General features: G+C 45.2%; 1 protein-coding gene across 1 annotated transcript; it reads left to right on the top strand.

Annotated features, from left to right (window-relative positions):
• Positions 1-838: 838 nt before the first annotated feature.
• SLC35E4 (solute carrier family 35 member E4) lies at positions 839-25,848 on the top strand. Its single transcript, XM_033955796.1, has 2 exons — positions 839-1,768; positions 24,008-25,848. The coding sequence occupies exons 1-2, from the start codon at positions 1,264-1,266 to the stop codon at positions 24,421-24,423; spliced, it is 921 nt and encodes a 306-aa protein (XP_033811687.1). The 5' UTR covers positions 839-1,263; the 3' UTR covers positions 24,424-25,848.
• The last annotated feature ends 258 nt before the right edge of the window (positions 25,849-26,106 follow it).

Genomic DNA, 26,106 nt, shown 5'->3' with positions numbered 1-26,106 from the left:
ACTTCTAAAGGGCATTATCAACATTTTAATACACTTGAAAGAGAAGTGGGAAATGACTCTGCTTATTACTGGTTAGATCTTGGCCTAAAAGCAGAAGATCCCTCAGCTGGTTTTGTGGAGTCCAGTCTGCCTCATCCTAACACCCAGTGGTGTAGCAAGGGTGAGAGGCACCCCTCCCCTGCCCTCATCTCCGCTCCTTCCCTTCCCCCGCACCTCTAGTTGGTCACTGCACAAGCAACAACTTCAGCGTGCTCTTTGCGACTACATTGGCTCTCCCTCTGACATCACTTCCTATGCATGATACCCAGAAGTGACATCAGTGGGAGCTGACGTGGTCACAAGGAGCACATTGAACTTGTTGCTCGTGGCAGTGAACAACTAGATTTACGTGGGAAGGGAGAGCGTGCATGTGGCAATGGGAAGAGGTGGGGTGGCGCCTGGGGCAAACTGCCCCACCCCCTCACTATGAATTCACTCAAGGCGGTGTACAGCAAGAAAAAGTCAAACATAAGCAATAGACAATCACAGCAGTCAAAATATTTAAATAACAACCAATCATTACGCCACGTTTACCTCTGAATGGAACCTGCCTCAGATTCTGAGCCAAATTTAAAACCTAGGATCAGTAATTGTAACTTCTCCCAACCGTGGGATCCCTCACAGGGACTGGCAAAAGTAGGCTGAATGTTTACATATTGAGTTTCACAATCTCTTTTTACAAGCAGAGGGTTCTATAAATATCATGGAAATGAGAGTCTCTTTGCAAAGGTTGGGTACATTATGTACTGCACTGGGACTTCAGATTTGTCCAGTGCACATTATAATGCATTAACACATGGTGGCAACACTACCTGTTGCTTTGTCCCCCACCCCGTTCCCATTACTCTCACATGGGACACAGATGTGGCCCCTGGGCTGGAGCTTCTCTGCTTATAGGATATCTGAAAAAAAAGAGTTGATGCCAAAGAAAAGAGCTGAAGGTGAGTCAGCAGCACAAGGATGCCTGAATCCTTCTCCTTAGCAGCTCCTTTTATTTGTTCCAAATGCAGCAGGAAATGTGCTGGTTTATTGCTCAGCACACAAGAAGTCAGGAAGGGAGGCTTCAGCTCCGATGAGTCACAGGCAAAGGCAGCTCAGATGGGAAAGGGACGATCAGGACTTTAGATGCATTGCAAGCTACGCACACAGAGCCTAGGCGTAGCACCGCCTAACTGATGGAGACACCTTCAGGGTGAGCCCAGCAGACATGAGCTGCCAAGTGCCATGGCTTGTGCCGCGGCAGTTGTTGTCTTCACCTGGTTAATCACTGGCATCACCATTTCCAGTCTTAACAAATGGATCTTTGCTGAGTACAAGTTCAGGTGCCCACTGCTGCTCTCTTCCCTGCACATGCTGGCTGCCATTCTGCTCAGGTTGGCCTTGCTCAAGTTGAAAGCTGGCAAGGATGGGACTCTCACTGCCAAGGCCAGATCTCGAGTCTTCCTCCTCAGCCTGTCCTTTTGTGCCAGCATTGCCTTTGGCAACCTAGGACTGAATGATGTGCAGCTGTCCCTGGCACAGATGGTCTACAGCACCACACCGCTCTTCACCCTTGCCCTGTCCAAGGCCCTACTGGGCACCCAGCATCACACGCTCAAGTACATAGCTATGGTGCCCATTTGTGCAGGAGCGTCCCTTAGCATGATTGGGGAAGCACAATTTCATCGCAGTGGCTGCATCTTCCTTTTGCTTTCCACCTTTTTAAGGGGATTAAAGTCCATACAACAAAGTAAGTACTGTAATTGCATCTTATTCATGCTAGTCAGGGCTTTCTATTTGATGCTGCGGGATAGATTCCAAGTTGGAATTTCCCTGGACAGGAGACAGAATCTACTATTGTCACCAAAAACTCAATCTAGGATTCTTCCCCCACTTGTGCTTTGGGGGGTAATTTTTATAAAACATTTTCTATAGTTAAAAGCTGTTGAACATTCATAGGACTTTTATGAGCATATGCATGTATAAATTATAGGCAAGGAAAGGGTGATCTGTGCATAGGTACTCCGTGGGTGGAGCAAAGGCAGAGCTGCAATACACAGAGTGAGGCAAAAATAAGTAACTTCATAGCAGTGCTGTAGCGAGGGAAGATGGCACCCTCTGCACCACCCCAAAATTACTGCGTTGCACCCTCCCTTTGTCTCTTTCCCATTGAATAATGTAAATTAAAGAGCTAAGGCTTGCACAGTCTGTGTCTCACATATGATGATTTGGTGTAGGATGGCCTGGGGAGGGCATCGATGGGAACTCCACTAACTTGGCACATGGCCAGACTTTATGGTAGATATCCTGCAAACAGGATGGTTGGAAAGACTGGAATGAGCTTGGACAATACCAGGTGGACTTTACAGGCTACGACCCAGAAATATCAGAGAAGAGACAAGTTCATTTCATCATGTATTTTTAATGGGTATAACTAATGGGCAGACTGGATGGACCGTTCAGGTCTTTATCTGCCATCATTTACTATGTTTTGCCTGCAGAGAGCAGGCTGGAATAGCCACTGCTCACACTATCTGATATCACTTCCTGTGCTCAGGAAATGATGTCCAAGGAAGGATGCGGCTGGCGTGACACGTAGGACTGCAGGTGAAATTGTAAAGAGGTATGGGGGGGGGGGCGATGTCAGGGCAACAGGGACGAGCAGGGGAGTGAAGAGGAAAGGTGCGGGCACCTCCCTTCCCCCAAGTCGGCAGTTGGGCTGATCCACATGCCCCATCCCCCCTTACTATGCCTCTGCTATTTTCTCAGCAAATGTTTCAATGTGAAATAGAGAGTTGCGTGGGAACTGAAATCAAAACTGTCCCTACTGAAATTGAATAGATCCATGCTTGTCCCCACAAGTAATTTCTTCTCTCTCCACCCATCCCTGTAAACTTCAGAAGTAGTTATTTAATCTAATTATGCTACTGAATTAAAGGCTTTGGTAGAGACCTGTTTACAGATAAGCAAAGACACATTATTAATTTGAAAATATTAATTGGGAAGAATACTTTTTAAAAAATATATTATTATTGAAAATGGCAGATGGTCCAAACAGGAAATCACAAAGGATAAAGGAGATGTACAGGAGGCATTAGAACACAGGTGTCAAAGTTGGTTCTCGAGGGCCGTAATCCAGTCGGGTTTTCAGGATTTCCCCCATGAATATGCATGAGATCTATTTGCATGCACTGCTTTCAATGCATATTCATGGGGGAAATCCTGAAAACTCGACTGGATTGCGGCCCTCAAGGACTAACTTTGACACCCCTGCATTAGAATAACAGGAATATTCAGCCGAGCCAAACCTCCCCAAACTATAGTACGCCCTCACCTGGAATACTGCATCCAGCACTGGTCGCCGTACATGAAGAAGGACATGGTACTACTTGAAAGGGTCCAGAGAAGAGCGACTAAAATGGTTAAGGGGTTGGAGGAGTTGCCATACAGTGAAAGATTAGGGAAGCTGGGCCTGTTCTCCCTTGAAGAGAGGAGACTAGGAAGAGACATGATCGAAACATTCAAGATAATGAAGGGAACATAAGAACATAAGCAATGCCTCCGCTAGGTCAGACCTGAGGTCCATCGTGCCCAGCAGTCCGCTCATGCGGTGGCCCAACAGGTTCAGGACCTGTGCAGTAATCCTCTATCTATACCCCTCTATCCCCTTTTCCAACAGGAAATTGTCCAATCCTTTCTTGAACCCCCGTACCATACTCTGCCCTATTACGCCCTCTGGAAGCGCATTCCAGGTGTCTACCACACGTTGAGTGAAGAAAAACTTCCTAGCATTCGTTTTGAATCTGTCCCCTTTCAACTTTTCTGAATGCCCTCTTGTTCTTTTATTTTCCGAAAGTTTGAAGAATCTGTCCCTCTCTAATCTCTATGCCCTTCATGATCTGGTAAGTCTCTATCATATCCCCTCTAAGTCTCCTCTTCTCCAGGGAAAAGAGACCCAGTTTCTCCAATCTCTCAGCGTATGAAAGGTTTTCCATACCTTTTATCAAACGTGTCGCTCTCCTCTGAACCCTCTCGAGTATCGCCATATCCTTCTTAAGGTACGGCGACCAATATTGGACGCAGTACTCCAGATGCGGATGCACCAATGCCCAATACAACGGCAGGATAACTTCTTTCGTTCTGGTTGTAATACCCTTCTTGATTATACCTAGCATTCTTTTTGCTCTCTTAGCGGCCGCTGCACACTGTGCCGTCGGCTTCATTGTCATGTCCACCATTACCCCCAAGTCCCTTTCTTGGGTACCCTCTTTCAATAACATCCCTCCCATCGTATAGCTCTACCTCAGGTTTCTGCTTCCCACATGTAGTACTTTACATTTCTCAACGTTGAACTTCATCTGCCAACTCGTTGCCCATTCCCCCAGTTTGTTCAAGTCCCTTTGTAATTCTTCGCAGTCCTCTTTAGTCCGAGCTCTACTAAATAGTTTGGTGTCGTCCGCAAATTTTATTATCTCGCACTTTGTCCCTATTTCTAGATCATTTATAAATATATTAAATAGCAGCAATCTGAGCACCGAGCCCTGCGGAACATCACTCCTGACCCTCCTCCAGTCTGAGTAGTGGCCCTTTACTCCTACCCGCCAACTAATACCTGATCCATCTATGCACGTCTCCTTCCACCCATGGTTCTTCAGTTTCCGAAGTAGGCGTTCATGGGATACCTTGTCAAAGGCCTTTTGGAAATCTAGATATATGATGTCTATGGGGTCTCCTCTGTCCATCTGTCTGTTAACTCCTTCGAAGAAGTGCAATAAGTTCGTTAGGCACGATCTCCCCTTGCAGAATCCATGTTGGCTGGTTATCAGAAGTTTGTTTCTTTCAAAATGTTCATCAATGTTGTCTTTTATCAGCGCTTCCGCCATTTTCCCCGGAACCGAGATCAGATTGACTGGTCTGTAGTTTCCTGGGCCACCTCTTGATCCCTTTTTAAAGATGGGCGTCACATTGGCTATCTTCCAATCCTCCGGGATCTTGCCTGTTTTCAGGGATAGATTGCAAATTTGCTGAAGTAGTTCCTCTATTTCCTCCTTTAGTTCCTTCAGAACCCTTGGGTGGATTCCATCCGGACTCGGGGATTTGTTAGTTTTTAATTTTTCTATCTGCCTGCATACGTCTTCAAGGCTCACTTCCATGGATGTTAATTTTTCTGCTTGATCTCCATTGAAGATTTGCACAGGTATGTTGGATGTGTCTTCATTTGTAAATACAGACGAGAAGAACATGTTAAGTCTTTCTGCCACTTCTTTCTCCTCCTTCACCACTCCCTTCCTGTCTCCATCGTCCAGCGGTCCCACCTCCTCCCTAGTCGGCTGCTTCCCTTTAACATATCTAAAGAATGGTTTGTGCACTTTCCAGTTCTCCTCAGTTTTGTCCTTTTTCCATTTCCTGAATGAATTTTTCTTATTGCCTATCACTTCCTTCACTACTTTAGTTATCCAAGCCGGGACTTTTGTTCGACTCTTTTTGCACCCCTTTCTGAATCTGGGGATATGCAGATTTTGCGCCTCGCTCACCGTGTCCTTGAAAAAAGACCAGGCATGTTCTAGCGTCTGCCATTTCTTGGAAGTGTTCCTAAGTTTCTTCCTTATCATTTCCCTCATTGCTTCATAGTTTCCTTTCTTGAAGTTGAAAGTAGTCGCTATGGTTCTCTTTCCTTTCGGTATCCCTACCTCAACCTTGAACTTGATCATATTATGATCGCTGTTTCCCAACGGTCCTACTACTTTCACTTCCTTTGCAGGTCCCCTTAACCCATTTAGGATTAGATCCAGAGTGGCATATCCTCTCGTTGGTTCTCTAACAAGCTGCTCCATGAAGCAATCTTGTGTAGCCTCCAGGAATTCTGTCTCCCTAGTGCATTTTGAGCTTCCAAGACTCCAGTTTATCCTGGGATAGTTAAAGTCTCCCATAATAACTGTGTTACCGCTATTGCATTCTCGCTTTATCTCAGCTTCCATTTCTTCATCGATATCTCTAGTTTGCCCGGGTGGATGATAGTAGAGGCCCATCTTTATTTCAGGCCCTTTCCTTCCCGGTATTTTAACCCATAGCGATTCCAGATTGTTGATTGTCTCTGCTGTGTCCACTCTTGTCGATTGTATGCTTTCTTTTATGTATAGGGCTATTCCACCTCCTTTCTGTCCTGACCTGTCCTGGCGATAGAGCTTGAACCCTGGCAGTGCTGTATCCCATTTGTTTTCTTCATTCCACCATGTTTCAGAGACTCCAATGATGTCTATGTCCTCTGCATTGGCCATGGCTTCTAATTCCCCCATTTTGTTTCTTAGGCTCCTTGCATTGGTATATATGCAATTTAGATCCTGGTATTTTCTTGTCTTCATTTCCGCTCCCTGTGCTTCGATCTTTAGTTTCTTCTCCTGTGCTATAACCCTTCCAACCTCCTCTTCTGGGTTAGTCAACTCCTGTAATTTTCCCTCTCCAAGGTAGAGAGAACGAGAGGACACTCTCTGAAGTTAAAAGGGGATAGATTCCGTACAAATGTAAGGAAGTTCTTCTTCACCCAGAGAGTGGCCTTTTCTTTATCAGCTTCTACATATTTCTCCCCTTCACCTTTGAGTCTCACAATGCCACTTTTGTACTTCTTCCTATCAGCTATTTTTTCTTCCATTTGCTTTCCTGACTACACGACCATTGTTTGGAATAGTTGAATAGAACACAGAGACATCTGCTATATACATTTCCAAAGCTAAAGTATTTCAGTCAATAAATTCCTTCTTTTTTTACCTTTGTTGTCTATTTTTACCTTTGTTGTCTATTTTTTCATCAAGTCAGTTCATTTTTCTTTTTCTGCTTTCATGTCTTCTGCATTTCTTCCTCTCTCTCCTCTATCCCATGTGCAATATGTCTCCATCTCTCTCTCTTTCCCTCCCTTGCTGCGATGGGAGTGGGAAAGGAGAGAGAGAGAGAGAAAGAGAAAGATATAAAGGGGATCTAGGGTGCATCTCTCCCACCTTCTTTACTGCCAAGTGCAAAATTCTCTCTCTCTCTCATCCCCTGGCTACTGTACAGCATTTTTTTATCCCTCCCTACAGCCCCATACCCAACATACTCTTTCTATCAACCCTCTCCAACACCATTCTGTATCTCTTTCTCCCTTCTCCACCACCAAGTTCAACATTCATTCTTCTTGCATCCCTTTCCATCTATCCCACCCTTCCCTCTCCACTAGAACATCCAATATTTCTCCCTCTTTCCTCTCCACCACTATCATATCCAACAATTCTCCCTGTCTTTTCTCCATGCATACAATCTCTCTTTCTCTTCCACTCCACGCACCTATATATTTAAAATAAATGAGCTTGTAAAATTGTTAGACCATAATTTTATTGATGAGAATAGATGATTGGAAAATGCATTTGCCAAAAGAGTGTAATGTCTTGGCTTCTTTGTCTGAAGGAGCAGAAGCTCAAGATCGTGAACTGCATGAATGCTTGAGGGCAGATTCCACAATTACTGAATGGTGCTGAATTTGAGTTTGTTCAAATCCTGGACACTTATATATTCTATAAATTGTGTCTATCTTTTTAGGATCTACCTGCACTGAGAAGTGTGTTCTCCCAGTTCTTAAATAAAGTATTCTTCATGATCCTATGCAAAGGTACTTTGATGCATTAATTTGGTGATGCTTCATCCATTTTAATGGGCAAAGCCTGACCTATTTGCCTGATAAAACCAGTACAAGAAATACTTTCTGACAGAGGTGGAGGAGAAGGATCAGAAGGTATACCATAGGATTCTTATACTGAGTATTCTAGCAAATTCTTATCTGAATGGTTGGAAATATCCAAGTCGGACTCCTTGAAGTACTCTCTGGTAGGTTAAACAGGGAGTGTGCATCAAGCGGAGTGTTGTCTGTAGTCTGACCAAGGAGATAAATTCTCTGCCGATAATGACAACGATACTCGACGTCGAGCAGGGGTGCATGACCTCGTCCGTGATTGATGCTTTGATGTATTCTTGGGCTGGGATGAGGCAAGCATGAAAGCCTTTAATACCTGTGAAGCCTGCATCTGCAATAACTCCGAGAGCTCTTGTCTGAGCATAGCCCAGATCTCCTCATGGAGTGATGGTGCCAGTACCAGAAGAGACATCAGCATGGAAACAGTCTGCTTTACTGGATGTTGGTTGTGGGAGACTTCACTGTTGAGGCACACCTATGAGGAGACATCAGCTGGATGGAAAAAGAGTGGCTGTGCGTGCATTGAGGGAGTTGACGCTTGGGAGATTGCAGTGCTATGCCTAGAAGGGGAAGCATGATGGTGCTCCTTAGCTTTCTTATGTGCCGTGTCTCTCGACAAGGCATAGTTGAAGATGATGTAGAGTCCTGCCTCTGTAAGGAGCCTGATGCCTGATGCTCTGGATGTATTTTCATGCACTTGGCGCTGATGTTGATACCTGCATCATATGAGGTTGAGTGTCAGGTTCCAAGTCCCCTGCCATGCTTGAGCCAATGCGGCATTGACATGTTTTTTGAACTGAAGTTTTTGGGCTTTCAGAGGCCTCTTTTGCATGCAGGAGCAGAGGTCACAGCGAATGTCCTGATGTTCAGGATCCAGACACTGGACACACTAATTATGTGAATCAGAGCCTGAAATGATCCAATTACATGGGGAACATTTCATAAAGCCACTCAGTACCCTCTTTGACATGGAGGGGAACATGAACATCGCTAAGTCAAAGGGCTCAATGGCCCAGGGAGCTCAAGTGACTAAGATGCCGAAAACAGTCAGAGCTCCTGGGAGAAAAAAGGGTTTAGAGGGTTCAAAGGCCAAAAAAGATAAAGTTCACAAAAATGAACCAAACTTGGGTAAAATACTGAACAGGATGAAAAGAATGAATTATGAGGAAAACAATAAAAGAGTAAGTAAGGGAAAGCACAGAATAATGGTAAAGGTTTGATGTGCTGAAGAGAAAACCAAAGACACAGCTTCTCAGCTCTGTGGAAAATGAAGAACTGATAGTCCCATGAATCGACATCAGGTGGGAGGGCACTGTACATGCATGGTATGGGCACTGCCTAAAGTTTAAAGTGACAACCCTTCTCTCAAACCGTCTCCTGTGGTTTGGGACCTCAATGTTGTCCTTGCTCAACTAATGAAGCCTCCATTTTAACCAATTGATAAGGCTCATCTGAAGTATCTCACTTGGAAAGTGGTGTTTCTCATAGCCCTCACTTCTGCTCGAAGAGTCAGTGAGCTGCAAGCTTTAGTTGCTGACCCACCATTTACAGTGTTCCATCATGACAAGGTGGTTCTTCGTACTCATCCTAAATTCCTTCCTAAAGTGGTCTCGGAATTTCATCTCATCCAATCCATTGTTCTTCCAATGTTTTTCCCAAAGCCTCATTCTCATCCTGGAGAAGTTGCTCTTCATACTCTGGACTGTAAACATGCTTTGGCCTTCTATTTGGAATGCACCAAACCACACAGAACTGCTCTTCAACTTTTTGTCTTCTTCGATCCAAACAAGTTGGGACATCCTATTTCTAAGCATATCATCTCCAACTGGATGGCGGCTTGTATTTCATTCTGCTATGCCCAGGCTGGATTACCCCTTCACAGTAAAGTCATAGCCCATAAAGTCAGAGCTATGGCAGCTTCAGTAGCTTTCCTCAGATCTACACCTATCGAGGAAATTTGTAGAGCTGCTACTTGGTCCTCGGTTCATACCTTTACTTCTCACTATTGTCTGGATACTTTCTCCAGATGGGATGGACAGTTTGGCCAAACAGTATTACAAAATTTATTCTCCTAAATTGCCAACACTCCCACCATCCCATTCTGGTTAGCTTGGAGGTCAGAACTATTGAGGAATGCAAAGATCTACAGAGTGACCTGAACAAGCTGGGTGAGTGGGCAAATAGATGGCAGATGAGCTTCAATGTAGAGAAATGTAAAGTCTTGCACATAGGGAAAGGGAACCGATGTACATCTATAAGATGGGAGGGAGGGTATTGGGGGAAGGCAACCTTGAAAAAGACTTGGGGGTATTGGTGGATACAATGATGATGCCAGCGGCACAATGTGCAGCGGCCTCAAAAAAGGCGAACAAAATGTTGGGTATTATCAAAAAAGGCATCACCACCAGAACGAGGGAAGCTATCCTGCTGCTGTATTGAGCGATGGTGCGCCCGCATCTGGAGTACTGCGTCCAATACTGGTCGCCGCACCTTAAGAAGGATATGGTGATGCTCGAGAGGGTCCAGAGAAGAGCAACAAAAATGATTAAGGGCATGGAAAACCTTGCTTATACCAAAAGGCTGGAGAGGCTGGGGCTCTTCACCCTGGAAAAACGGAGACTTAGAGGGGACATGATAGAGACCTATAAAATCATGAAAGGTATAGATAAGGTAGAGAGAGACAGATTCTTCAGGCTAGCAGGGACATCAAAAACAAGAGGGCACTCAGAAAAACTGAAGGGAGACAGATTCAAAACAAATGCTTGGAAGTACTTCTTCACTCAGAGGGTGGTGGACCCCTGGAATGCACTTCCAGGAGAGGTCATAGGACAAAGTACAATAACGGGTTTCAAAAAGGGCTTGGATGACTTCTTGAAGGAGAAAGGGATTACAGGGTATAGATAGAGGGGTACTATACAAGGTACTTCAGGATTAGGGCATAAACAATTCAGATGGAGGGAACTTACAGGTCAAGGACCTGGAGGGCAGTCGCGGGAATGGACTGCTGGGCGCGATGGACCCTTGGTCTTACCTGGCAGAGGCAATACTTATGTTCTTATGTTCACCCATATGTGAGAACACCTGCCTGCTTGTCCTGGGATAAAGCACAGTTACTTACCGTAACAGGTGTTATCCAGGGACAGCAGGCAGCTATTCTCACAACCAGGCCGAAGGGTAGTACTCTGTATTGAAAATGCAGATTCCCCACCCGAAATCTGAGGTACTGATGGGAGGCTGGATGAATGGGGATATGAGTGTAGGCCTCCTTGAGATCCAGACAGCATAACCAGTCGTTCTGCTCGAGAAGGGGATAAAAGGATGCCAGGGACAACATTCAAAACTTTTCTCTGACTAGAAAATTTCTTGAGAGCCCTGAGATCCAGAATGGGCCGCAGATCGCCCGTCTTCTTCGGAACAAGGAAGTAACGGGAGTAAAAAACCCTGTTCTGCTGTTCCAAGGGAACTGGTTCGATGGCATGGAGACGAAGCAGAGCTTGAGCTTCCTGAAGAAGAAGGGCGGTCTGGGATGGATTGGAAGGATACTCTCTTGGAGGAAGCTCTGGTGGAATCTGAGAGAAATGAAGAGAGTATCCTTCCCTGATGATGGAAAGCACCCAGAGGTCGGATGTAATTATCGTCCATTGGTGGTAAAAATGATGGAGACGACCTCCTTTAGGAGGAATATGAGACAGAGTCAGAACGGTGGCGGTTATGCTCCATTTTAAACAGTCAAAAAGGCTGAGTAGCCTTAGGTGCAGCAGAAGGTTGAGGTTTCTATTGTTTTTGAGGCTGCTGTTTCTTTACAGGAGGGCGATTATAAGGAGCCGTCCTCAGAGTAAAACGCCGCTGATAGATAGGTGCAGGGCGTGCAGGTTTTGCAGGAGCTGGCTTCGGCTTGGGTCTGACAATAGATGCAAAGGATTTCTCATGGTCAGACAATTTCTTGGTGGCTGCCTTGATGGATTCATCGAAGAGGTCATTGCCGTCACAAGGGATATTAACCAAGCGGTCTTGGAGATTAGGGTTCATGTCAATGGTACGAAGCCAAGCAAGACGACGCATAGCCACAGAACAAGCAGCTGCCTGGGCAGTCAACTCGAAGGCATCGTAAGATGACTGCAGGAGACGCAATCTGAGTTGGGACAAAGAAGCCAGGACTTCTTGAAATTCAAAATGATTTTGAGTATCCAGATAAATCAAAAACTTTGGCAATAGAGAAATAAGGAATTCAAAATAAGTGATGAATTGAAAATTATAATTGAGGACTTTAGAGGACATCATAGCATTTTGATAGATGCGACGTCCGAATTTGTCCAAAGTTTTCCCTTCCCTTCCAGGAGGAACGGTGGCATAAACCTTGGAAGGATGGGACCTCTTTAAGGAGGACTCAACTAGCAGGGATTGATGAGATAACTGAGAGTTGTCAAACCCTTTGCGATGCACAGTTTTATACCTAGAGTCCAATTTTCCTGGAACAGTTGGTATAGAAAAAGGTGTTTCCATGCATCGACCAAAAGTCTGATTCAAAAGCTTATGAAGTGGAAGCTTAAGAGACTCTGCCGGAGGTTGAGGAAGATGCATGACTTCTAGATACTCCTTAGAGTATTTGGAGCCAGTATCTAATTGAAGATCCAAGTCCACAGCCATCTGACGAAGAAAAGATGAGAAAGATATATGATCTGCTAATGCTTTGCCTTGAGAAGGACTCGAGGATGTCGAGGCAGCCTGGGTCGAAGATGAAGCTTCTGCAGCAAAAAAGGCATCAAAAGAATATGATGACTTGGACGAGGCAATTGAAACCGGGACATCCTCGAGGTCCGGCATTGGAGACCTCGAACGAGGAATCGGTGGTCTAGTCGAGGTTGGAGTAGATCGAGGCTTAGTGGAAGAAGGTCTTTCTTTAGAAGAAGAACTATGCCTGGAAAGATGCCTCGAAGAAGGCCTCAATCATCAATGAGAACTATGCCTGGAAGCAGATCTCAAAGATCGAGGAGACTTTGCCTCGGAGATAGAAGCAGCCGATGATATCAACGAATGTATGGGACTGGAAGCTGTAGATTGAAGCTCCAGAGGCTTAGTGGAGGAACCTCGATGCACTCCTAAAGACTCTGCTCCTTGTATAGAGTGTGAGGATTCCTTCCGAGGCACTTGCAAAGAATCTCCTCCTTGCTGTACGTGCACTGATGCCAGACCAGACACTCGCAGAGACTCTGCTCCCTGCAAAGTGTGGAAGGTCAGTCTGAGGCAGTGGAAGCGGCTCAACCTTGCGGGATACTGCTGAATGCCCAGGCTGGATAAGAGGAAGAAGCTTCGGTCCCATATTAGTAAGGAACTGAATGAACTGCTTCTCCAACATGGTCTGGAAAGAAACCGGACCACCTGCCTTGGATGAAGGTTCCTTCGAGGTAGTGTGAGTGTGCTTCGACTTGGAAATCTTAGGCACTTTAATCACTACCGCTGGAACTGACTGCTGAGCTATCTGACCTGAGGAAACAGGGGAAGATACAGCAGATGTCGTCGAAGAACGAGCCGCTGCAAACGACAAAGGTTTGATGAGGCTCAAGGTGGAAGCAGTAGAAGCAGGAGGAACCTCGGCAGGAGTTGAGGCCGAGGTTGCTGTTGAGGGATCAGTAGAAGATTCCATCTCGAAGAGCTCATCCACCAAAATACAACGATGACTGAAAGCTCGAGGCTGAAGTGTTTGACAGCGCAGGCACGATCTAGGATGATGTTTAGGCCCAAGGCACTTGAGGCAGCGACGGTGTGAGTCTGTAAGAGAGATCGCGCGCTGACACTTGTCACACTTCTTGAAGCCCATTACAGGCCGGGACATAGAAGTGAAAATAGCCGCCGCAAGATCGAAGCCCTCGGACTGCAGCCGAGCGGCCTGTCCCGTAAAACGGACGGAAGAGGAAAAAAATTATTATTTTTGTTTTAAACTGAAAATAAAAGAAAGAAAATAAGAATAGCGATTCGTGAGGAAAAAATAACAAACCGCGGTTCGGAGAAGGCACAAGTAACGAAGTTAACGCAGAGAGTCAAAGACGGACTTCTCGGCTCCGCAGAAAACTGAGAACTGAGGAGACGCGCCCTGTGCTGGGCGGGAAGGCACTCACGCATACGTGGTGCGGGCGACTCGAAACATCGAGTTTCTTCAAGCAAGTTTGCTTGTGAGGCATCCGCATCCGGGCTCCGTCGATGACGTCACCCATATGTGAGAATACCTGCCTGCTTGTCCTGGGATAATGAAAGTATCTAAGTGGTTTACAAATACTCCCCCCCCTTTACAAAGCCGTGTTAGCAGCTGCAGCAGCGGTAATTGCTCCAACATCCATAGGGAATTAATGGACGTCGGAGTGTTTGCCGAACGGTTTTATAAAAGAAGCCCAAAATGATCAAATTCAAGTAGAAAATGGGGGGATGACCACATGGCAAAAGACCAAAGTTACAACAGCGGCATCAGTGTCAGGTTTTCCTCTTTGCCGGGTCCTGCCTTCGCGGAAGCAGGAAGTAGGTAGGACTGGCAGAGAGGAAGGCTTGACATCGGCAGAGCAGTGAGTTAAGGCTGCTGACAGAGAAAACTCACATACCTCTAGGCCTGCCTTCTTTTTTTTTTTTTAATTATGTTTATTAAAAGAACATTGCACAGAAGAAAAACACAGAATCCATCTCAGAAAAGCAAAAGACATAGTCTCAAACAAGAGATGTCACAAATAAGTACATGTAAATAAATTTCAATAATCACAGCTCTTATAGCAAGTAACTAATATATAAATAATGCTCTTATTAAAATGTGAAGTGCTCAGACCTTATAACCTGTGTTTTTTAGTGTAATCACCAAACGAGGTTAACAAGGGGACCATCATTGCCTTCACTGTCCCCCGACCACCTGCATTATATAAATAAACTTTCAACGTGATTTGTTCATAATGATAAAAAATGTACTTATCTTTGCTAGGTGGTAGTTGATGATGTTAAACCTCGTTCAAACAAACGTGAACCAAGTGGTGTGACATTAAAAGATTTTTTTCTCTATGTGTGCGATTCAATTTATGGTCCCTGTCCCCCCGACCTAGGTTTCGTCTCTTCGTCAGGGAGGGACATTGATGCTAGAGAAAATCAATAAAAACAATAAACTTCTTTATTATAACTACTATTGTTAAAAGATCCAAATTAGTGTCTTAAAGATTACTCGTAATCTTACAATGATAAATATTATACAAAAATTATATAACAAATATCGATAAATCTACATACCTATTACTGGCTCACTAGGATTAGACCGGACCAAAGAGTGGGAGAACTAAAATCCAGAGACCGGGATTGTAATTTTATAGGTAAAACAACCGGAACTGATGAAATGGATCCAACCGGAAATGAGATCAAACAGAAAATGTCATATCGTTCACCATTGCTTTATATTAATAGCCATTCAATGTCTGAATTTAGGCGCACCCTTACCCCAGATGGCCTAAATTCAGACATTGAATGGCTATTAATATAAAGCAATGGTGAACGATATGACATTTTCTGTTTGATCTCATTTCCGGTTGGATCCATTTCATCAGTTCCGGTTGTTTTACCTATAAAATTACAATCCCGGTCTCTGGATTTTAGTTCTCCCACTCTTTGGTCCGGTCTAATCCTAGTGAGCCAGTAATAGGTATGTAGATTTATCGATATTTGTTATATAATTTTCGTATAATATTTATCATTGTAAGATTACGAGTAATCTTTAAGACACTAATTTGGATCTTTTAACAATAGTAGTTATAATAAAGAAGTTTATTGTTTTTATTGATTTTCTCTAGCATCAATGTCCCTCCCTGACGAAGAGACGAAACCTAGGTCGGGGGGACAGGGACCATAAATTGAATCGCACACATAGAGAAAAAAATCTTTTAATGTCACACCACTTGGTTCACGTTTGTTTGAACGAGGTTTAACATCATCAACTACCACCTAGCAAAGATAAGTACATTTTTTATCATTATGAACAAATCACGTTGAAAGTTTGTTTATATAATGCAGGTGGTCGGGGGACAGTGAAGGCAATGATGGTCCCCTTGTTAACCTCGTTTTGGTGATTACACTAAAAAACACAGGTTATAAGGTCTGAGCACTTCACATTTTAATAAGAGCATTATTTATATATTAGTTACTTGCTATAAGAGCTGTGATTATTGAAATTTATATAGATCATCATCACAGAGTATAATTATTTATTCCTCTAGAGTTTTGTTTACAAATAAGTACATGTCCACATTCCAGAAAGCACAAAGCCAATTCCTCAGCAGTAGCCTCCTCACCCAGTCCTCCGCCACCCAGTCCAAGACCCAAGTAGGCTTCCATGTCTTCCCAAGTTTATACCACCCCAATAATGTGTTAAACTCAGAGGTGACGGACCGAAAAGTTTAAGTTTAATTAGGATTTTATATACCGCCTATCAAGGTTATCTAAGCGGTTTTACAATCAGGTACTCAAGCATTTTCCCTATCTGTCCCAGTGGGCTCACAATCTATCTAACGTACCTGGGGCTATGGAGGATTAAGTGACTTGCCCAGGATCACAAGGAGCAGCACAGGGTTTGAACCCACAACCCCAGGGTTCTGAGGCTGTAGCTTCAACCACTGCGCCACACACTCCTGATCCAAGGGAGAAAAAGTAGGAAACGAATTTCCAGATGCCCAGAGCACCAAACAGTAACTGCGAAGTTGAAGATAGGCTAGCACTGACCTCACAGTCCATCCCCACTGGTCCTGACAAACTTGAAAAGAGGGGACCACCCCAAACCCAACTCAGCAACCTGCCCTACAAACCTACAGCCAGACTTTCGGGCTTGTGAAAAAAAAACAAAAACCCTGCAATGAGCCAGCAGGGAACTGAGGGTTACCCACAAACTCTAGAAAGGGTGAGGGACCTGCCGTGCCCCCCCCCCTCCCGAGAAGACCACCACCAGCACCACACCGTGCGTAAGGGCCGAAGCATAGAGGCACAAGTCTGCGTTCAAGTATACCCCCAAATACTTAAGCGTACCCTTGGACCACTGCAATGGAAAGGTAGGGAGGATTGATTGCCAAGGCCTCTGACTTATCGAAGTTAATCCGCAGCCCGGAAAAAGCACCAAATTGATGAATAAGCTTGATCAACTGAGGAACTCCCATTGCTGCATCTCCCAAAAAAATGAGCATATCGTCCGCAAATAAATTAATTTTAAATTCCTGTGACCCCATCCGGATACCGCGCAAGGTCTGGTGCTGGCAAAGTTTTGCTGCCAAAGGTTCTAAGGCCAAGACAAATAACATAGGAGAAAGGGGGCAGCCCTGCCATGTGCCTCTAGCTAAAGTGAAAGAAGTAGTGAGCTCCCCATTGATCAAAATCTGTGCAGTAGGTTGAGCAAATAAGGAGTGGATCCCAGCCAGAAAACTCCCCAAAATGCCTAACTGGGGCAAGACCCTAAAGAGGTAATCTCACAAAACCTTATCGAATACTTTTTCATCATCCAGACTAACAATGGCTGGCCAGGATACCCCTCCAAAAGCCCAGGATTCTGCAACCCCGAGAGTGCGTGCAGGACATTAGCAGACGAATACCAGCCCGGTACAAATCCAGCCTGATCCGAGTGGACCAGGCATAGTAAAACCTGACCTAGTCGAGCAGCCATTATGGCCGCAAACAACTTTATGTCTTGATTAAGCAAAGAAATGGGCCAGTAAGACCCCAACTGGTCCTCCAGCCTGCCCGGTTTCGGTAGAACAACGTGAGCATGGGTAAGCCTATGCAGAAGCAGCCCCCCTCCCAACAAAGGGCCCTACATAGGGCTTGAAATGGACCTACCAACTGAGCCCCTAACAGCTTGTAATATTCAGGATCGAGCCCATTAGGCCCTGGCGCTTTAGCTAACTTCATGGCCCGAATAGCCTTTTGAATCTCTAACCCCTGCACAGGAGCGTTCAACACATCCCGTTGCTCTTGCCCCAAAATCAGAAGTTGAAGGTCCCGAAAGAAAGCAGCCGTTCTGCATCACAAGTCCCCTTATCGTACAGAGCCTGGTAAAAGGCAACAAAACTTTGTTGAATACCCTGCAGTGTCGACACCTCACTCCCATCCGGGGCCTTTATTTTAGAGATAAGGAGCTTTTGAGCTTTCGCAGTAACCAACGAGACCAACAATTTACCTGCCTTATTTCCCCACCTGTGCAGGCAATATTTGTACATCTGGATATCTCTAAGGGCTCTTTCAGCCAGTAAATCATTAATTTGATGTCTTAGAGTCAAATACTGAGTCCTGGCAGTGGGAGCGTTAGACTTGTGTAGACTTGTCCCCCCCCTCACAACTCCCAAACGATGTGCTAAGTCCAACAGTGCCCTATCTTGAACCTTCCTTTTCCGCGCAGTGTACTTAAGTATTTTACCCCATAAAACAGCTTTACTGGCATCCCAAATAACCACCTCTGAAATAGGATTATCCTCTATATAGGAATCCCATTGCTGTCCAAGGAAAGCATGAAACTCTGCGTCCTCATACAGAGTGGGATTCATATGCCAGCCAATGTGCGACCTTTGTGACACCTGTAGATTAAGCAGCTCCATCCAGACCAAGTGATGATCAGACATAATGCCGTCCTCAATCATCACCTTTGTTAGTCCGGACAAAAGGGAAGAGGCCACCAATAAATAGTCCAGTCGACTATAGACATCATAGACTAGGGCAGTGTTTTTCAACCGCTGTTCCGCGGCACACTAGTGTGCCGCGAGATGTTGCCTGGTGTGCCGCAGGGCCGCCATCAGGGCAGTACTACCAGTCCTGCATTCAGGGGCCTGGAGCTGACAGGGGGCCCGAGGCAGGGGCGCCAGTAGCTCGCCAAGGCAAAGTGAGTCGATCACCCAGGACTCACTTTGTCTTGGCGATCTAATCTATCGAGCCGATAAGTCTTCTTCTCCCCGACGTCAATTCTGCAGTCAGAGAGGAAGTTCGGGCCAGCCAATCGCTGCCTGGCTGGGCGGAACTTCCTCTCTGATTGCAGAATTGACGTCGGGGAGAGCATGCGTCGGCGTCGGCTTTGGGGCCTGTTATCCATTGGTGGGTCCTGTTCCCCGATGGCAGCGGCAGTGGCTTGGGGAACGGCAGGGAGAAAGAAAGAAAGGGGGCAGGCAGGGAAACAGAAGGAAAGAAGAGAAACAGAAAAAAAGAAAGAAAGGTCAGGGAGAGAGGAAGAAAAAGTTGTGGGAGGGAATGAGGTGTGGAGGAGAGAAAGCATACAGGCTGATAGAAGGGAAGAAAGATTGGATGCACAGTCAGAAGAAGAAAGTGCAACCAGAAATCACCAGGCAAGGTAGGAAAAATGATTTTATTTTAAATTTAGCAAAGTGGAGGCAGTATTACTACAGTTTTCAAAGGAATTTGCCCAAATAACTTAATAGTTAACTGGGTAAATTCCCAGAGATGAAAACTTCCCTTCACTTACTATGCACAGTTCTGAATTTATATCTGCTGTCTATATTTTACAATATGGTCTCCTTTTACTAAACCGCAATAGTGGTTTTTAGCGCAGGGAGCCTATGAGCGTCAAGAGCAGCGCTGGACATTCAGCGCAGCTCCCTGCGCTAAAAACTGCTATTGTGGTTTAATAAAAAGGATGGAGGGTATATTTGTCTATTTTTGTATGCTATAAAAACCAAATACAGAGAGAGACTGAGAGCTGTTGACGAAGAGCTACGTGTGTGTCTTTCTTCCATTCCAGCCAGAATATCAGCTTTGTGTTCAGCCAAACAGGCCCAGGTTTCGCACTGAATAAAGTATTTTATAATTTTTATTTCGTAATAAAGTAATTATAAAATACTTTCTTTGTGTTTATTTGATTCCTATTCAAGAGAATTACTTTATATATAGTCAATATAGGCAGAGAGTTAAATTTTTTTACATTTTCTAATGGTGATTTTTTTCATGAAACAAGTGTGCCTTTGCCCCAAAAAGGTTGAAAAACACTGGACTAGGGAATGGTAAGTGAAATCCAATTTGTCAGGATGGAGCGTGTGCCACAGATCCACTAGGCCCAGCTGTCATGTGACAAAATTTACCCCTTTGTAGTCACCCCCTTGGGAGGCTTACAATCAATGAGGGGGTCAGCAGTAATGTTAAAATCCCCATCTAACACCAGCTGATATTCTGAAAGAGAGCAGCCACTAATACAGAAAAGAATTTAGGGTCATAAAGGGAGCAAAAGACATTTTTTTCCCCCAAAAAGACCCCGGCTCAAATCACATAGCGACCCTCAGGGTCCTGAACCACTTTATGTAATGTGCAAGGATGTTTTTTTGTGAAAGAGAATCACAACGCCTCGCTGCCTATTGTTGTATGAAGCAGACGCCAGCTCCCCCACCCAATCCCTCTTCAGTTTGGCGTGCTCGGAGACACTTAGATGAGTTTCCTGCAGGAGCAGAACATCAACCTGCAAGTTTTTACAGTATTGAAGCACCTTACTGCGCTTAACAGGGGAATGCAACCCATCAGCATTGAAACTAGCAATCTTAACCATACCTGGCATGTCAGAAAAACCCAAAAGTCAACAGCCCATGTGGGGCAGCAGCATCGGCCTCCCAGCCGGACCAACACGCCACTCACCTGTACTGTGGAACAGACCCAAGCAGAGTCCTAGGACGCACCCCTCCTGCTCCCCCTCCCCAAACTAGTCCACCAAACCCACCCCACATGCTCTACCCCAGGTGGTCCCCCATATCTTAGTCACTCCCCATCCAACCATAGCCCCCACACATACCCAGAGCCCCAAAGCAACCATCTGCCACATGTTACACTCATACAAGTCACTCATGCTCCCTCCCCCATCAGCTCTCCAGATGTAAAAACAGTACCATAAACCAGTCCAGAACCAGTGTCAATATAAAACATTCAAAACAAGTGAAAAGTGAAACAGGGGTGGAAAGCCACCATCAATAGTGCAGCAAAACTTGTTGAACTCAGCGGTGCAAAATCCAAAACTAGCCACCACAAGGCCAGTGAAGCCCCAGAATCAGGCTGCTCAGTCTCCCAATGAAGCAACTTGGTCTTCTGTCAGGCAGGGCTCAAAGAAGGCAGAAGCCGAGACTTCCTGAAGTAAGTGTCAGCAAGTTCAAAAAACAGAGAGGTAAATCCAAAACCCCCGAGCCCTGGAAGAAGGGAGAGAGTTACTTAGCATACTCAAAGACAGGAGCTCCCAAATTCCTACAGTGTCCTTACTCCGCCGGCAGACTCTCGATGAACCGCTTCAACTCCTTTACCGTAGACAAGGTGGGGGTCCGGTTCTCGTGGGTCAGATGCACCTTGGCAGAGTATAGAAACGCCAATCAAATCCCTCACGTGACCAGCTGCGAGCAATAAGGTGTGAAGGTTCTGCGCTGTTCTGCAACTTTAGTAGAAAAGTCCTGGAAGAGCATGAGCTTAACCCCATCATAGGCCAAACTCCTAGATTTCTTGAACAATTCCAGAAGACACACCTTGATTGCATAATTATGGAATCTGGCCAATACAGGTCGCGGGTGGCCATATTCCTCACCCTCCTGGTGCTGCCCCACGTGATGGACACGCTCCACTACTACAGTACCCGCTTTCTCAGGTAGGCCCAGCTCTCTTGGCAGCCATCTCTCCACCACTTGTAAAAGCTCCAAATCTTTCACGCTTTCCGGGAGCCCTATGAGCTGGAGATTCTTCCTACAGGCCCTGTTCTCCTGGTCTTCGACCCTTTCTAGGAGCTGGCAAACTTTAGCTTCAAGTTGGCCGTCTGCTACCACTGCATGGTCTTCTTGGGCCGATATGTGCTCCTCCACATGTTGGATTTGCGCTGCGTGGCCAGGCCAGCCAGGGCATCTTAAGTTCATCCATTGAGGCATGCAACTTTGCTAGTTTGTCGTCAAATAGTTGCGATAAGTGCCTCATGGACACTTGCAGCACCTCATCAGGAGAGCGATCCACCGGTGCCTCCATTTGTGCCATCTTGTTTGACTGGGCCATGTTGCTTTTTGGCACTTTGATACAGCGAGTCAGCATCCCGCATGTTGCCAGGTTGAAAACGCCACCGCGCGGGCCACAGCAGTACACCCATGATCCAGTGAGTTTGTGAGCCTGTTTGTAAGAAGTTCCACCGACTATTAACCAAAATAAGAGGGTTTTATTGGGGAGTGAGAGCAGAGCTGTGCTCGGACATCCGCTTAGGTACCAGCCATCACGTGACCCCCCCAAGCCTGCCTTCTAAAGCAGCAGCAGCAGCAGTGGTGATGGCTGGCCATTGGAGGCAGAACTCTGATCCCTTGCCAGGATCTTCCTTCTGCTGTGTCACTGATGATGCGACAAAGAGAAACTCTAGTGGAGAAGGCCACAAATAGCCTGTTTGGCGCAGCTACTAATTGTTGGCCATTGCCACCGCTGCTGCTGCAGTTGGAGGCCTGAAGGAGTGTCATATCTCACAGTGGGAGTGTCAGTTGGGTCCGGAGGTGCTGCACAGAGGGTTGGGAGGGAGGGATGGAAAACGGGATGGAAAGCTGCTGCACCTGGGAGGAGAGAGGAGAGAGGAAAAATTGTTGGACATGGGCTTTAGAAGTGGAAAGGAGATGCAATAAAGAGAAAGAAAGGGGTGAGAGGGAGAAATCTTGCTTATGGTGGAGGGGAGGGAGACATGCATGGAGAAGAAAGAAGAAATATTGGACATAGGGTGAAGGGTAGGGAGAGAGAAATATTGCACATGATAATGGAGGGGAGGAAGGGAGACATGTAGCTTGGAGGAGGGGAATAGAGATGTTTGACCCAGGGCACAAGGCAAGGAGAGAGATGATAGTGGAAAATAGATAGAAATATTGGATATGGCAATGGGAGAGAAGTTGCAGAGATAGATGGATGGTGAGCAAAGAGAAAGAAGAAAAAAACATCAAATGGGCAGGAGATCCTGGACAAACAGAAACTAGAGCCTAGGGCCAATATGATTTGAATAATAAAATGACCAGACAACAAAAGGTAGAAAAATTAATTTTATTTTCTATTTTGTGATTACAATATGTCATATTTGAAATGTGTATCCTGCCAGAGTGTGAGATAGGACCTAACAGAGAGGAAAAGTCTTTTTTATTTTGTTTACACCATAGCACTAGCATGGGGTTGGAGAGGTTGTAATTCTATGTAATGTTATATTGTAACACTGGGGAGGACGGGCTATAAAAATAAATTAATAAAATTAAAATAATATTAATAAAATATTTTTCTCTATTGGGGTGAGGGGGGGGGGGTGTAACAAATGATAGGCCCCAGGTGTCACATATCCTAGGTGTGCCACTGACTCCACATCTCTAATCTTAATGATAGTTGCAAAGGGTTTAATATCACCCTCTACCAATAATACATTTGTCTTATTGGAGTTTAAGTTTAAGCTTATCACATCAAAAATCTCTTACAAATCCCCACAACTGTCAACAATACGGTCAGTTGGGAGAAGGATGTAATCTGCATAACTGAATAACAATCCCCCCTCCCCAATCTATACAGGTCCATGCGAAAGAGCAACTGTAACCCCTTGAGCTAGTAAAAATTAAACCCAACTTCTTAAAATAAAGAGACATTCATGCTTGTGCCTAGCCAGCTGCGTAACGAGCTCCTTCTAACCTATATTTCAATAGAAATAAACTAGAGATCACACTAAAACGACCCTCCAACAGCCAGGAGTATAAATTAAGAGAATTTGGATTTTACTAGAATAATCTGAAAATTTACTCTGTCCAACTAAGCTTCAGCAAATGTACGATATGCTCTGGTGAATTAGTAACACTGAAAAGACGATATAGGGCTGAGTTCAATAAAGGACACTCAGTTAGGCACTGAACAACTGGGCACTAAGCTATTCTCTTGTGGCACATCTGCACACCAGCTGTTCCAGTGACACATCCAACCTTAGGTGCAAGCACGCCTGCTGTCTATGGCTGGCAAATGATGGCATCTAAATGTGACAGTTGGTAGGCAGATCGCCCCTGTGGCGCTTAACATCTCCTTTGCAGTTGTGCATGAGCATTTAGGCGCTCACTGCTTTTTAATGCCAATTAGCTAATCATGTTAATATTCATGTAGCAGACCCTGTTCTATAAGCAGGCACCATTTCTAGAATTTGGGAATTGTCTGAAAAGGTGTGGCTGATGCACTAAATGGGGCAGATGAGGCATTCTGAATGGGGAGCAGCCCTACAGTACTGTAAGTGGCCTTTTGGGTAAAATGTGGTGTTTTATTTTCTTTCAGGCACTCTGCTGAAAGAAGAAAGAATTAACTCAGTGACTTTGCTTTACCTAATGTCCCTCCCCAGCTTCTGCATCCTTTTCACAGCTGCCCTAGTGCTGGAGAACAGGGCAGTATGGGAGATTCCCTACCAGCAGGACAACACGCTCTGGCTCTTCATCCTTCTTAGCTGCGTGGGCTCGGTCCTCTACAACTTGGCCAGCTTCTGGGTCATTGCTTTCACCTCTGCTGTCACCATCCATGTTCTGGGCAATCTTACCATGGTAGGGAATCTGGTCTTGTCACAGATTCTCTTTGGAAGTCATCTCACAGGCCTCAGCTATGTTGGCATCGCATTGACTCTGATGGGAATGTTGCTCTATCACAACTGTGAACTCATAGCTGGCAGCCTCAGCTCCAGGACTGCCAAATCTAAATGACTTATCTGCTTTTAGGGTACTTTTCTACTGGAAATGTTTACAAAACATCTAGGGCTCAGCAGATGCCTGAATTCTTGAAAACTGATACCAGCAGACTTAGTGGCTAGAATAGCACCCTTTCTCTGCCAGGCTTATCTGAGGAGATGGATGACGGGGAGCTGGTTATGTACCTCTCTTCTGAGTATGCAGATAGGCATAAAGGCTCAGTCAATTCCACATGTCTGCCATACAGGCATCCTGCACAACTGGGGTAGATTCTGTGATAGGAGGACGAGTATAATGACACTCCAGACAATTGTACAATTATTTAAAACAAAAGGTTCCACTGGAAATGAACATCAAATAATTACAAAAAGCAGAAAAATGGTTGCATCATTTCTTCTGGGACACACTCCTTCCCTTCCTTTGCGTCCCCTCTGGCTCTTGCATGAGTCCTGCAGTTGATACTACTAGAAATAGGTCCTATCTGCACAGTTTTTGTTAAGTGATCTCAAAGACTGCCTTTCCACTCCTCAACCACACTTACCCACACAATATAATGATCACCTCTTACCGTTTCTTCTATTCCACCCCTGATCTCCTCTGTTTCTTCACCTCCTTCTGTCAGGGCCCCAATCAATGGCCAAAAGATTCCTTTCTCCAGGTTTCCCCTGCAAGGACCTGATCTTGTGTGTCTATCTTCCATTAGCCTCTTTAGTTTCCATAAGTCATATAGATAAACTTGGAAAATGAGACAGATGAACAGAAAACCCTCAGCAGGAACACAAGATATTCCATCAGCTACATAAAGGAGAGTTTGCCAATCCCCAAATCAGACCTTCATAGAAATCTTCTCCCAAGTCAAGGTAATGTGCAGCATTAGCACCATCAGTACCTTCACTCCTACAATCTTAGGGAGGGGGGGGGGGGAGTGGTTCAGTTGTGGTGAAAGGCAGAATAACCTTTCGAGCACTGAGGTCTGCCACTTGTTATCCCCTGATTATGTGCCCACTTACCAGCAGGGCCATTCCTCTGATTCAGCAGTGGCATGAAGTGTTTATACCCACCAGGCACACTGATGCCTTCCACACCTGGTGGTCAACCATCTCATCCACCCCTTCAGCATAACTGAACTGTCAGAAAGAAATGGTTGTACTGGCAGGCTGCAGATTATTATTGAGAGGCAGGATTGAATTATTTATATACGTAGAATGGAGACCTTTTTGGATGCAAATGAAATGACATGGTTTGGCAATGGGATATGTGAAGCGCCTTATGTGAGGGCAGGTCTCCCTGTAGAATGTCAAAGTGAGCAGCGTATCTTTTGCTGCAACACATTCTTTAAATGAAGACCAAAGGTGCTTCTTAGTTCCGGCATGAAATAAATTATTAGTAGGAAACCATTACTGGATCTGAACACTGCTTGAATAAAAGGCATGTCATGGCTGTGGCTGCATCTTGGTTATTACATCACTGAACCCCCTCCCCGGGTTGCATCTCTAGCATCCTACATGAAATGCCAATAAACTCCATGTGGCTGACTGAATTATCATACATCACTGGCATAGCTAGATAGCCAATCTAGGGCAGGCTTGAAACCAAAATAAGTGGGCCAAAAATGTTTATCTCATCTCATTTCCGTACCCCCTCCAAAAAACATAAAATACCTATGGTGGCAGGGATCACCAAACCTTGCCAGCTGAA

Source organism: Geotrypetes seraphini, chromosome 8, assembly GCF_902459505.1.
Source record: "Geotrypetes seraphini chromosome 8, aGeoSer1.1, whole genome shotgun sequence".
Classification (NCBI taxonomy): domain Eukaryota; kingdom Metazoa; phylum Chordata; class Amphibia; order Gymnophiona; family Dermophiidae; genus Geotrypetes; species Geotrypetes seraphini.
The sequence above is the reverse complement of the archived record's forward strand: the minus strand, read 5'-3'. Positions and strand labels throughout refer to the sequence as shown.